This window comes from Ambystoma mexicanum, chromosome 2q, assembly GCF_040938575.1.
Source record: "Ambystoma mexicanum isolate Mex_15411 chromosome 2q, UKY_AmexF1_1, whole genome shotgun sequence".
NCBI classification, from domain to species: domain Eukaryota; kingdom Metazoa; phylum Chordata; class Amphibia; order Caudata; family Ambystomatidae; genus Ambystoma; species Ambystoma mexicanum.
Window position 1 is genome coordinate 1,185,964,036 of NC_090924.1, and position 14,549 is coordinate 1,185,978,584.

Here is a 14,549-nt window from a genome sequence, read left to right on the forward strand (position 1 = left end):
AATTATGTCCAAGGAGCTGGTAAAGAGTATCAATGAAGGGAGGCCTCCACAGAGTCAGATCACAGTGAAGGCAAATCAAGGCCCAGTGTATAACTTTAATGGGGAGGAGGTGCCCATCATAGGTGTAACTGAGGTTGACATAAAAATAGGAAAGCACAGAATGAAACAAGAGGTATTGATCACATCTATTTGTGAAATTCCATTTCTGATGGGGACAGATTGCCTGAAAAGATTGTCTCCTCTCATAGATGGGGTGAATGGAGTGCTGTGGTCCTTAACCAAAAAAACATTGAGACCTTAGAAACTAAAATCACAAAACAGCAACATAAATGAATGTCACACCGTTGCCAAAACAAATGATGCTGTGGAGGTATATCTCCAGAATAGTTGCATACCTAGTGTCACTGTTATATCAATAGTCTTCTAACTCTTTTCTTCCTCAAGATTATGGGGGTTATACAGTTGCAACTGTAACAAAACTGATTTCCTGCTTATCCGAGTCTTTGCTTCCTACAAATACTGTGGACAGAGCACAGATAGAAGCAAAGAGAAAAAAATATGGATGCACATTTAAAATTACTTTCAGAGGCTGTCTTTTCCATCTCATTTTGCACTGGAGAACACATTATATTATTAATGAGTTAGAATCATGTTAGTATTGTTAATGAGGTTAGTTCATTAATCCTCAAATGTGTCTCCTGCAACAGAGGAAGTTCAGGTGAAAAAAAAAAATATATGCTTTTAACTGTGAAAAAAATGTATTTGCATTTTAGATGTAGAAATCATTTTTGACTGAATAGCTTGTTTTCATTTAAATGTCCATGTCACACTGGCAACACATGCCTTGCTGTACCGCATTATAGCAATGCACCAAACCCATGCAGTGGTGCTGCATGAAAAAAATGCTAAATAATCTTACACCTCCAAAAAATGAAAAAGTTGGGGATGTGTTTAAGTTTGTCTTCATCATTCTCCTACAGCTCAAAAAGACAATTGCTTGTATGCCTTGGGAGCGTCATCACGTCATGTGGTTTGTTCCCCTTTCAATCCTATAGTGGGCTGTATGAATTATTTTCACACAGGCCTTCCTTCATTGAAAATAATAATGGTGCTGATCAGTTGAATTATTGAGTTATTAGATTTGATTCCATGTCTCCATTAATCTGTTAAATGCTTTGTTTGCCTATTAAGATCTGTTGTGTCTGTCCAAATGATCTTAGGTATACGTACCTCACAGACAAACTCTGCCCCCATGTTCCCACAGTGTCTCTAAACTCTACCTATCTCCATCACTTGTAGGTCCCTCAACGAAAGCATAGAGGTGATACAAGATTCTCTGTCCAATGTCTGTGGCACTGGAACACCCTCCGACACTGGAAAACCCTCCCAAGGGATATTTCTCTTCTTCCTTTAGAATGCAGTTAAGACATTTCCCTGTACCTATTTAACAACTCCTGTGTTCCTGCTCACAATACACAATGAAAACGTTCTTAGAGACACTTTACTTTTAATTATGCCTTCATGTGCATGATTGATGTACACATACAATCGAAGAAAATAACTTTGAAAATATGACACAGCCACTTTTGATAAATAACACATTTTCAAAGTCACATCATAAATGGGGTAGTTATCCCTATTTGCTCCTGTTGTCCAGACAGGGGAATCCAGTGATTATGTCACTATGGAAATTGCCACCAGGTGGTGACGTTGCCAATAAATGCACTCTCCAGAAAATCCAACACTTTCCCTTAATATTCTTGGATCAGAGGTAATAATATATAATTATAACCCTTCTAGAAAATTTGGGGAAAGAATGTTAAGCGGTCAGGATATAAATGTTGCCTACCTGGTGACATTTCCACAACGACATAATCGCATGGAACCAACAACAAGAAAGAACGACATAGCAGCAGACAGTGGCCAATACACTGAAACGTGCACATGTGTGTTCAAAGAAAATAAATGCAAGGACATACATCATTAAAGGCATGTACCACTGTGGTCAACATGCCACAACAGCACAGCTGCAGGAGCCTTCTGCCACACACCTAATATGTGGTTCAATAAAAATCAGAATACACCACAATAACCGTTTCTGCTGTGACATGAAGGGGAACGCAGGAGGTGGTGCAATGCCTAATGCAAAAAACAATGATAAAAATATCACTACATCGGTATTGGAGATTAGGCAGCCTGAGGCCAGGTGTGCCCCAGCCTATCCCCACTCTCCTTTACATGAAAAAGCATAACATCAAGACCATTCATTTATAAATACAGTGCATTAGTAAAACAAGAATGAAAATGAGCTACTGAATGCATATATGAAAATATGGCAGGGGGCACTGGGTACATGGGTGCCCTGTAGCAGGGATAGTCCCTGGGTAAAACAATCACTAAAAATGTTAATACACTTTCACGGCAAATAACGAGAAATGCTGCCATGCTAAATGGAAAGGTACAACTGATAAAAACATATTCCTTTTAACAATGCATCTGTACAATTACAAAACGGTTTTGCATTTTCTTTCGTGCTCTTTACACATGCAATCTTCATTCCGCACATGATGGGCTCACTTGATTCTTTACTTCATCATCAGATTATATATGGTCTTTTCACTTTCTCTCTTGTCATCTCTACTTGGCATGTCACTTTGCTTCATGTCTTTCCCAGGAGACTATCAGCTTTTACACTGATACGTAACTAACAGTTTTCTCAATGGATACCTTGCTTCAAAGGCCGCTCGTGTTATAGGCATCATTACAGGTGTCGTGATCGTCACTATTTCCGGCTCCCAACACATAGGCAAGATAGGGGCAGGACTTCTGGTAGAGGCCTTTGGCTCCACCTCTACACTTCCCCCTCTGGTTGATTCACTGATCACTCCTTCATCAGTCTTCATATCTATTTTATTTATTTATTTATTTGGATTCATAAAGACATCCTTTCTTGAAGAAGTGCTTCTTCAGGGTCCATATCTTCATCACCCCTTCATCACACCTTTCAATGATCCCGCTGATTTTACATGGTCCTCAACACTCCAGGTCATGATGCAAACCAGCTGTCATCTGCAATATATTCCACTTCGTCTTCCATCTTGATGTGCAATTTCATCAACATCGTTATGGCCTCTGTCAAGGCCCATTCTTTTTATCGTGAGAAGGTATGACTGTCTAACATGATTCTCCGATTTTGGCACAAACACCTCTATCCATGGCTGTGATCTTGTCCAGGACATATACTTATTCTGGAGTGTCATCAGTTTTATGGCTCTCAGCTCGTATTTGATTGTGTTGAATCCCTTCATGGTAGTGTTTATTATCTACAGGAGCTCCCAATGAGTGATCTGTAACCACTTCACATTCACCATTATCTGGATCCCTGGCATGAAGATAGTCATGAATACTGCCGACATCTGACTGAACAACCTGTGTTCATATGGAATAGCATTGAAAGCTTCTATCGATTTTCCTGAAAAGTAATTCTCCCTCTTTGTTCGATTGAGGGATCCAACTGATCTCTGCTTTCTCAGGTGGGCATCTGCCTTTGGAAACTCTCCAATGTTCAAGTCACTCTTTGGCATCATCAATGCTGGAACATGAACGATTACTATAGATCATTTCCCATCCCAGTCCTTGGGCAGCTTCATATAAGCTCTGAATCCACACGGCCAGCATTGGTCCATTATCACTACTGGCCCATCCTTCATTCCTAGTACATCAAAGATCCGACCACACTGCTGGTTCTCTCCAACTTTTCTTGTGCCATTGTTTCTGAAGCATAGCTCTGCACTAGCCTGAGGCACAATCTGTAAGGGGCCTCCTTTGTCTTCAACCCATGTCAATAATTTTGCAAGCTTCGGGCAGAGAGGTTTGCATCCCTTTTCCACATGATCTATAGTTGGCTTGTGATTTCCTGTTACTACCAATGCTTTGCATACAACTATGCCTTCTTCCCATCTATCTGGAGAAAGTACTGTTCCCGAGATTTGCATCTGACCTCTCTCCTTGCAGCTTCGTATTTCTTTGTCCTTTCCTTCCTTGGCGATTGAGCTTTTTATTGTTCTCACATCTGATTCCTGCTCCCTTCATTCTGGGCTGTTTGTATCTTATCACATGATCCCCAGTGTGTGATCCCGCTCTTGCCTTTAAATCCTGCATGTAATCATCTTCTTCTGGAGCTGACCATTCAGTCACCCATACCAAGGATGCTGTTCCGCCCTGGAACTGACCTCTTGTATGGCAGAGTGCAAGATGAGTCAGGCAATGAGCTGTTTGGACTTCTATTTCTATAGCTATGCATATCTTGGAATTCCCCAATGCATAGGGTAGGAGAGCACAAACATAGCAACTCTCCTCAGATCACATTTTCCCACCTATTTCATGTGTGATACCACATGTTATTCCCCAAATTTGTTGTACTGTCTAGATAATTATTTAAGTCATACTCATCTTCTCTCACACTTCTCTTAGGTCTCTTTCTTGCCAAATGAGAGTCTGTAAGGAACACAAGAAATAAATCAGGAAACATCCTTCCTACAGGTGGAGCCTAGGAACACTTGTCAGAGAAGTGGGTGACTTCACATGTGTCATTGGTGTAAGGATAATCATATATGGTCTTGGTCTCTTTGCGACAGTACATTTTGCAAGGGTCACTGGAGTGGGGAGAATCACGGGGACTGCTGACTTCTTTGGACCAATAAAGTGAACATTGTGTACCAAAAGAATAAGGAAAACAATGATGAATGCTGTGCATGCATATATCATACAGCAATACATCAGTCGCCACCACCTCTGATTCCCGATACCTTGTTGACCTGGCTCGTTTCCCACCAATGTATCATTTTCAGGCTTCCACATCTTGCCTGTGTACTACTTTTAAGGAAGAAAAAAACCTTTTTAATCAGGAACATTTTTTAGATTCTCAGGAAGCTACACAATCTGTTCAGTTATCGTTCTGAGCAACCTCCTGATAGTAGGGGGATCATGCAGAAACACACATATGTTAGCACGTTGACCAACAAGATAAGGATGAACTCGGAAAACAAACACGAAAATTATGAGAAGAAATCTATCGGCATCTTCATCAGACAGGAACATTGGGAAACTCAGTGAGGAATGAATCAGGAAACTGCTCCATATTCCAGTCGAACAGAAAGTCTAAATTTGGCATATTTTACATTACTTCAACACTTTCTAAATTTCAATTCAAAGATTATTTCATCAGCAATCTCAACGTCCATCTTCCTCGTCATCGATCGAGTCTGCACGTGCTGAACTGCTTCTTCTTGTCTTGCTTCCAAATCAATGGGTGGGGCTGCATCGGCCCCACCACCATATGGCTTCATTTGACCCAGATATATCCAGACACGCCTTTCCTGCGCCTTTACTGCTGAGCGGGTAATATTCTTGACTATGAAAGGTCCACTAAAACGGGGCTCATGCCACCTCCTAGTGAAGTTGCGCTCTAGGACTTGATCTCCAACAAATATTTTAAGTACTGATAATAATTTTTCATATCCGGTTGCTGAATGTTCTCATCCGTGTCCTAAGACCGACACCCCTTGCTCTTGAGTTGATCTGAAATGACAGAGATACTAGCAGTCATACATGTCAAATACGCAAGTAACTAATTTCCTAACATTTCTGCTGTCGTTTGGGCATCACTTCTATTTCGCGATGGAGGAGTCAGAGGCGCATGGGATGTAGCTGTGTTTTATTAGAACGATGAGGTGTTCATGAGGTAAAGTTTGTATGTGATCAGCTAGGCCGAAATTGATCGAGGGGTACAGCTGTACTCTAATTGTGTGATGGTATAGAGTAGAAAGTAAGCATAGTGATATGGGAGGTGAGTGTTTGGGTGGAGTTATGATCTAAGGAGTTCACTATTCCAGGTTTTGAGTGTGTGTTTACTTAATAGTGACTTAATAAGCATATTCAGTGGTGTCATTGCTCAGGATCTCAAAGAGCATTTGTCAACGAGTTGCAAGGACTCAGTCACCTCAAATGGCTGTGCTCAGCATTACGGAAAGAGACACATTTTTAGAGCTTTGTGGAAGGTCATATAGTCTTGGGTGTGTTGAATATGTGGGGGGAGTGAGTTCCACAGAGTTGCGGCCAAGGTTGAGAAGGCAGATCCTCCGATCCTGACAGAGTTACAGGTTGGAATCACTGGAAGGAGGACAGTGCTTGATCTTAGGGTGCAAGATGGGAGGTAGGGTTTTATCTTTTCTTGTAGGTACATTGGGCCGGTCCTGTGCACTGCTTGGTGAGTGATGCATAGAGTCTTGAAGGTTTCCCTTCGTCCAGCTGGGAGCCAGTGGAGGGTTCGGAGAGCAGGCGAGATGTGGTCTCTATGTCCCAGGGCGAGGAGCAGTTTTGCTGCAGCGTTTTGGGCTCTTTGTAGTTTGTTGAGTTGGTATGCTGGCGCTCCTAGGTATAGGGAATTGGCATAGTCCAGTCTTAACATCACAATAGACATAACTGCAGCAAGTATGTTCGGGTAGGTGTGGTAGGGAAAGATGAGTATGAGAAGTTTGAGGTGGTAGTGACAATATTTTGACACGTTGTTGATTTGACGGGAGAGGGTTAGGTCTGAGTCCATAGTGCAGCCTAGGTTTTAGACTATATCGGGGCGGGGGTGAGGTGAGCTGAGGGACGGGGGCCAGGGGAGCGGATATGGCGGAAGGGCAGTATTGCTGCACACCATGATTTTAGTTTTAACAGGGTTCAAAAGGAGGAGGTTTATTGTCATCCATCGGTCAATATTGCAGAGACAAGTTTCGGGATGGGGGTTGGTGCATTTCTTAGGATAATTTGGGTATCGTCAGCGTAGTTGTAACAGGAGATGTTGTGCATGTGGATGATTCCTGGTAGAGTGGACATATAGAGGTTGAACACGAGAGCAGATAGGCATTCACCTTGTGGTATTCCAGTGTTCACAGAGCGGGCAGTTGAGACAAACAGGGAGAGGAGGGTTATGTGTTTCCTGTTGCTGAGGAAGGTGACAATCCATTTGAGAGCAGTGCCATTGATTCCTAGGGAGTGAAGGAGGTCAAGGAGGATTGAGTGGTTAACCGTGTCAAAGGCTGCAGAGTGAACAAGGAGAATCAGTGCTGCATAGCCTTCAGAGTCTGCAGTGACCTTGAGATCATCCCAGCTCAAGATCAGAGTGGTTTATGTTCCATGTTGCAGCCTGAAGGTTGATTGTGAGGGGTCGAGTAGATAGTTGGATTCTACAAAGGAATTAAGCCGGGGGTATGCTGTCCCGTCAATGAGTTTCACAAGAGATCTGGTGTTGGAGATTGGCCTGTAATTCTTGAGGTATAGGGGGTTGAGGGATGCCTTTTTAGAAGTGGCTTGACATGCGCTATTTTGAAGGCATCTGGGAAGCTGCCAGAGGTGAGGGAGTCATTTAGAATGGCTCTTGCATGTTCTCCTGCACAGGTAGATGAGAATATATCTTTCAGGACAGAGGCAGGCAAGGGGTCGAGGGGCGACCTGAAGGGTTTATTGGCTGATAGTAGGTCAAGGAATTTGTCTCTGGAGATGGGTTTGAAGGAGTCAAAAGTAGGGAAATTGAGCATCAGGGCAATGTAGAGGTCGGTGATGGGAAGGGGGAGATGAAGGCCAGTATGGTGTTAAGGGTTGCCATCGTTTAAAGTTTGGTGTTGTAGAAGTGTAGTGCAAGGAAGCTGCAGAGTGATTGTGTGGGGGTGGATTGGGTAGAGGTGCATGCGGGTTTCATGAATTCTGATATAATCATGTGGCGTTCTTTTCTGCGAGTGCCACAGGTGAGAATTATTTTTATTGTAATAAGCTTTTTTGGCTATTGGAATTTCGGATTTGTGGTTAAGGTGGTGCAGGGCGAACATGGATCTGCTGAGATCGGTATTAGATGCTTGCCGTTTGCATTCAAGAGAGTAATTTTGTTTTTTGGATCTGCTGAGATCGGTATTAGATGCTTGCCATTTGCATTCGAGAGAGCAATTTTGTTTTTTGGCATTCCTCAGGTGTGAGGATGTGGGGCACAAGGGGGTGAGAGGAATTAGAGAGTCAGGAGTCAAAGGAATCGAGGGCTAAGGGCCGATCAGGGGGCATTGTTGCAGGGGATGAAGAAGAAGGGCTTCAGCTATGTCGGGAAGGATCTTGACTTTGTTCCAGCATATGAGATCAGGGGTGGAGGCCCGGGAGAGCTGTAGGAGATGGGGCAGGTGTGTGGATAGAGAAAGGGATGGCAAAGTGGTCAATCCAGATGAGTGGTTTGAGATGGGATATATAAACGAGTTCACGGGAGTTGAAAATTGCATCAAGCGTGTGCCCACCTGAGTGGGTTGGACCAGTGGTATGGTGGGAGAAGTTGAGCGCATCAAGACTGTCAACCAGTGGATGAGTCATGGGGTTGTTGGGAATATCGAAACAGATATTGATTCTCCCAGGAGTGTAAAACAAGGGTGATTTACTTGAATGGTAGCTATTGAGTCACAGAGGTTGTTGGCAAAATGTCTAGTCATATCCCAGGTGTCTGTAGATGAGTGAGGAAGCTGTGGGTGAAAGTTGGTGGTAGCAAGAGTTTTGCTAGAAGGGATTCACAGGAGGCAATGCATGTCTGGGCTTCAATGAGTGAGATGGAGAAATGAGGATTGAAGAGGACTACCACTCCGCCAAATCTGGAGGGTCTAATGTGGGTGATGAGCGAGTAGCCAGAGGGGAAGACTTTGTGTGCTAGTGGGGCAAAGTCATTGGAGAACCAGGTTTTGGTGATAAAAATAAGGTCAGACTTGTCAGAGGATAGGGGGTCAAAGATGCTGAGTCTGTTTCTTGCTACGGAGCAAGCATTAAAACAGATACATGTGACTTTGTGAGGGGAGGTGGTTTTCGTTAGTGAGAGCTTGGCCGACATGTGTGCCCAGTGGGGTGGGGTGGTGGGTGAGATAGGTACATTCAGGGTGCTTGAGACCGGTTGGTGTGGGGTGCGGGATGGGCTGGGTGTTTGTGGACTTTGAGTGTTGGGTCAGACGGTTATGTTGATGGGGGCAGGAAGAGTAGGTGGGAGGAGGTAGGTATGTGAAAGACAAGGGATGGGTCAAGGGTGGTTGGGAGGGTGGTGAATGGATCATTTGAGGTGCAGGCGTTTAGGCGGGTTGATTTTGGAATGAGTCTGGAGGGCGCTGGGGGTTTAGTTGTACAGGGCGAGATATCAAGAGAAAGGGGGTGGAAACAGGGAGAGGGGAGATGGGAGTTTTTGGGGTAGGGGAGGGAGAGGCTGGGAGGTTGGGCTGAGGCAGAAGTGGCGAGGCGTGGAGGGTCAAGGGAGAGCATATAGCATATAATGTGTATCTCGGTATACAATACATATATTCCTCATGTTTGCAAACATTGTTACAGTTTATCTAGGGAACTTCGGTCTCTCCTTCAAAGAACATGTCTTCATTTTAGTTGGCTGGGTTTCACATGCCATAACATGCATAATATGATACCACTTATAGCAAAGCTACATGATTATTTCCTGTGTTCTTTTAAAGGTAGTGGGAGGCACTTCCTCTTTGTCAATACATCTGCCCAGCTGGACACTAGGACTGCGAGGATTATGACTACAGAGTTTTTCCCTGCTAGCCTCGGTATTTGTAGAGTTCGATTTTGGTTCAACATACACGGTGCCAGGCACACTGGAACACTCAAGGTAAGTGGTTACCCGCCAGTATCCCAATTTGTTGTTCACTGTTGTGTATCAATACTGAAAACCACAAATGTGCAGCAAAATATAAACCTATCAGTTGTGTGACACCTTTTGTTTGAAATTGACTACAGAAAAGTAACTTGGAGGAATCTGCTAGGGCATCCTTACTGACATGAGCGATAGATATAAAGTATAAATACTTAGATCATACTACTGCAACAGTCTTAATGGTATGCAAATCCATGTATTGGCGAATGTAATAGGCAAATACCCTGCTGCTTGTACACAAATGGCACATTACAGGCTAGTTACTGTAATACAAAATGTACACCTGCAGTTGCTTTGGGTTCACAGTCACATCAAGAACGTGCCTTCTTTTTCAGAATGCATGCCCCATGCAATGGAGGGACTGCTTACTGCCTGGGTGCCAGATTTCAGTAAACAAAGAAATCACATCATCAATACGGACCTTGCAGTGTGGTTTGCAGGTGTGCCAACCGCAATGTGGCCCATTATGTGTGCCAAGGATTTCTGTTTGGAAGTGAAAAAGTGGGTGCAAGATACACTCTGCGGTGCCCCACAGTTAAGTACAGTAACAAACTGCTCACCTCTCTTTTTGGGGCCTTAGCCAGTGCATACAAACTGGCACTGAAAGTGTAGCAGGAGACATGTTGCCCTCATTACGACCCAGGCGTTGGACCATGGTGCTAGTAGCACCATGGTCCATGCCGGTAACTTACCGACTCCGCCATGGCAGAATGGGGAATTACCGCCCCATTCCGAGGTTGGAGGGGCGGTAATTCCCCATGCTGCCATGGCCCTTCCCCATTCCCATTTTTGCCCCATAGGGCTCAATGGGAATGGGGAAGGCACTAAGTACGGTGCCGCAAATTGCGGCACCGTACTTAGCACCAAGGTTCCTTTGCGGGTTGGTTTTTTAACGCCTGCTAAAAGCAGGCATTAAAGTGCCACCCGCAAAGGGACCTCGTAATCAGGCGTTAAGGGTTTAACGGCGCCGCCACCTTTTACGGCACCGTTAACCCCTTAATGCCTGAGTTGTAATGAGGGCCATGCTGTCAATTAAAGGACAGATGAAACCAAAACCCCAGTTTGACACAGTGTGATGCGCCCTTCTCGAGCATTGTGCACAGGGTTGGCAAAATAATGTTTCCTGCAATGCAGTATTGTATTGAGTGTGTTCCTGGCACAAGATGTTCACTATGAACCATGACCACTCCAGGGGCAATGGTTATCCAGCTCCAGAAAGCAAATTGTAATACTTTGAAATAACTTACTTGATAGGATTTCTTTTGTTTTAATAGACATTGTAATTAACGTCTCGATTCATGGAATTAATGTGTGCCGAAAATTCCCGCGCAGAGGTGCCAAAACGTGCGAATCGCAGTAAAAGTGCGAAAATCGCAGTGCAGCTGTGTGCGAGAAAAACATTGGATGTGCGCTGAAAAAGTGTGCCGCACACGCCGGCGCACAGGTCATCCAACAGCGTGCGCCACGGCCACTGCGAAATCTCACATAGCGTGGCGCACATCACAAAAGTAGGCGGAACACGGGGCGTAACACTCGGAATGGGGAACAACACGTGAAAATATGGGCGTCACGGGGGAAGTACAGGAGGCAAGTGCGCGGAACGCCCACACGCTCGCCTACATCCCGTATTCATGAAATCGAATAGGGCAAACCAGCGCACGGTGTAAGACGTGCACAGGGCCAAACAAGTATGCCACAAGAAAGCAGGCGGTAGTGTCCCTGCACCTGAAATAAATACGCGCCAAAATGTGCGCTAACAAAAAGCACCCATATACAGCCATGATGAATGGTCCATACAGTGGCCCTCTAGGACAAATGAGGTGCAAAGGGGTACCGACAAACACGGACACCCGCTGTGTGAAAAATAGCATGTGCGTGTGTTTCTGGGTGCGTGGGAAGTTCCACACACGATTGGCCTGGGTACGTGTACTTCGGGGTGTGCGGGAAGTTCCACACGCGATTAGCCTGGGTACGTGTGTTTCGGGATGCGTGGGAAGTTCCACACGCGATTGGCCTGGGTACATGTGTTTCGGGATGCGCGGGAAGTTCCACACGCGATTGGCCTGGGTACGTGTACTTCGGGTGCGCGGGAAGTTCCACACGCGATTGGCCTGGGTACATGTGTTTCGGGATGCGCGGGAAGTTCCACACGCGATTGGCCTGGGTACATGTGTTTCGGGATGCGCGGGAAGTTCCACACGCGATTGGCCTGGGTACGTGTACTTCGGGATGCGCGGGAAGTTCCACATGCGATTGGCCTGGGTACGTGTACTTCAGGTGCGCGGGAAGTTCCACACGCGATAGGCCTGGGTACGTCGTTTCGGGATGCGCGGGAATTTCCACACGCGATTGGCCTGGGTATGTGTACTTCGGGGTGCTCGGGAAGTCCCACACGCGATTTCAGCAGGGTACGTGTATTTCCAGGTGCGCAGGAAGATTCACACGCGATTTCAGCAGGGTACGTGTATTTCGGTGGTGCCGGGGAATGCTACACGTGATTTGGCCGTGTGGGTCCTCCCAGGTGTTCCCTCTACACCCTCCACGGCCCCTGCAGGCAGCCCACACCACAGGGGACTACCCTGCACTCCTGCTCATGTCCCACAGGCAACCCATCTACCATGGCCATGCCCCCCAGCAAACCTACATGTCACCTTGCACTACTGATCACCAACACATGTCTCCCAGCACCCCCACCCCCCAGCACTGTGGGGCACCCTCCACCAGCCCCCCACTCATGTCTCCCAGCACCCCCAACCCCCACCAGTCAGGGGCACCCTCCACCAGGCCCCCACTCATGTCTCCCAGCACCCCCACCCCTCAGCATACAGGGGCACCCTCCACCAGGCCCCCACTCATGTCTCCCTGCACCCCCACCCCCCACCAGTGAGGCCACACTCCACCAGGCCCCCACTCATGTCTCCCAGCACCCCCACCCCCCTGCCTCCAGGGGCACCCTCCACCAGGCCCCCACTCATGTCTCCCAGCACCCCCACCCCCCAGCATCCAGGGGCACCCTCCACCAGGCCCCCACTCATGTCCCCCTGCACCCCCACCATCCAGGGGCACCCTCCACCAGGCCCCCACTCATGTCTCCCATCACCCCCACACCCCAGCAGTGCAGGGCACCCTCCACCAGGCCCCCACTCATGTCCAACTCATGTCTCCCATCACCCCCACCCCCAGCAGTGCAGGGCACCCTCCAACAGGCCCCCACTCATGTCCAACTCATGTCTCCCATCACCCCTACCCCCCAGCAGTGCAGGGCACCCTCCACCAGGCCCCCACTCATGTCCCCCTGCACCCCCACCCACCAGCATCCAGGGGCACCCTCCACCAGGCCCCCACTCATGTCCAACTCATGTCTCCCATCACCCGCACCCACCAGCATCCAGGGGCACCCTCCACCAGGCCCCCACTCATGTCCCCCTGCACCCCCACCCCCAGCATCCAGGGGCAACCTCCACCAGGCCCCCACTCATGTCTCCCATCACCCCCACCCCCATACAGTGCAGAGCACCCTCCACCAGGCCCCCACTCATGTCTCCCATCACCCCCAACCCCCAGCAGTGCAGGGCACCCTCCACCAGGCCCCCACTCATGTCCAACTCATGTCTCCCATCACCCCCACCCCCCAGCAGTGCAGGGTACCCTCCACCAGGCCCCCACTCATGTCCCCCTGCACCCCCACCCACCAGCATCCAGGGACACCCTCCACCAGGCCCCCACTCATGTCCAACTCATGTCTCCCATCAGCCCCACCCAGCAGCATCCAGGGGCACCCTCCACCAGGCCCCCACTCATGTCCCCCTGCACCCCTACCCCTCAGCATCCAGGGGCACCCTCCGCCAGGCCCCCACTCATGTCTCCCATCACCCCCACCCCCCAGCAGTGCAGGGCACCCTCCACCAGGCCCCCACTCATTTCCCCCTGCACCCCCACCACCCAGCAGTGCAGGGCACCCTCCACCAGGCCCCCGCTCATGTCCAACTCATGTCTCCCATCACCCCCACCCCCAGCAGTGCAGGGCACCCTCCACCAGGCCCCCACTCATGTCCCCCTGCACCCCCACCCCCCAGCATCCAGGGGCACCCTCCACCAGGCCCCCACTCATGTCTCCCATCACCCCCACCCCCCAGCAGTGCAGGGCACCCTCCACCAGGCCCCCACTCATGTCCCCCTGCAACCCCACCCCCCAGCATCCAGGGGCACCCTACACCAGGCCCCCACTCATGTCTCCCATCAACCCCACCCCCCAGCAGTGCAGGGCACCCTCCACCAGGCCCCCACTCATGTCTCCCATCACCCCCACCCCCCAGCAGTGCAGGGCACCCTCCACCAGGCCCCCACTCATGTCCAACTCATGTCTCCCATCACCCCCACCCCCCAGCAGTGCAGGGCACCCTCCACCAGGCCCCCACTCATGTCTCCCTGCACCCCCACCCACCAGCATCCAGGGGCACCCTTCACCAGGCCCCCACTCATGTCCAACTCATGTCTCCCATCACCCCCACCCACCAGCATCCAGGGGCACCCTCCACCAGGCCCCCACTCATGTCCCACTGCAACCCCACCCCCCAGCATCCAGGGGCACCCTCCACCAGGCCCCCACTCATGTCTCCCATAACCCCCACCCCCAGCAGTGCAGGGCACCCTCCACCAGGCCCCCACTCATGTCCCCCTGCACCCCCACCCCCAGCAGTGCAGGGCACCCTCCACCAGGACCCCACTCATGTCCAACTCATGTCTCCCATCACCCCCACCCCCCAGCAGTGCAGGGCACCCTCCACCAGGCCCCCACTCATGTCTCCTATCACCCTCCCCC

At 48.8% G+C, this 14,549-nt stretch overlaps 1 protein-coding gene across 1 annotated transcript in view; it reads left to right on the plus strand.

The window, feature by feature from the left end:
* Nucleotides 1–14,549, plus strand: part of MALRD1 (MAM and LDL receptor class A domain containing 1) — a 3,359,462-nt gene that overhangs the window by 2,238,929 nt on the left and 1,105,984 nt on the right. Inside the window, exon 35 of the mRNA XM_069646615.1 lies at nt 9,525–9,682. Within this exon, the coding sequence (XP_069502716.1) occupies nt 9,525–9,682 (158 nt within the window). The remainder of the gene's footprint in view (nt 1–9,524; nt 9,683–14,549) is intronic.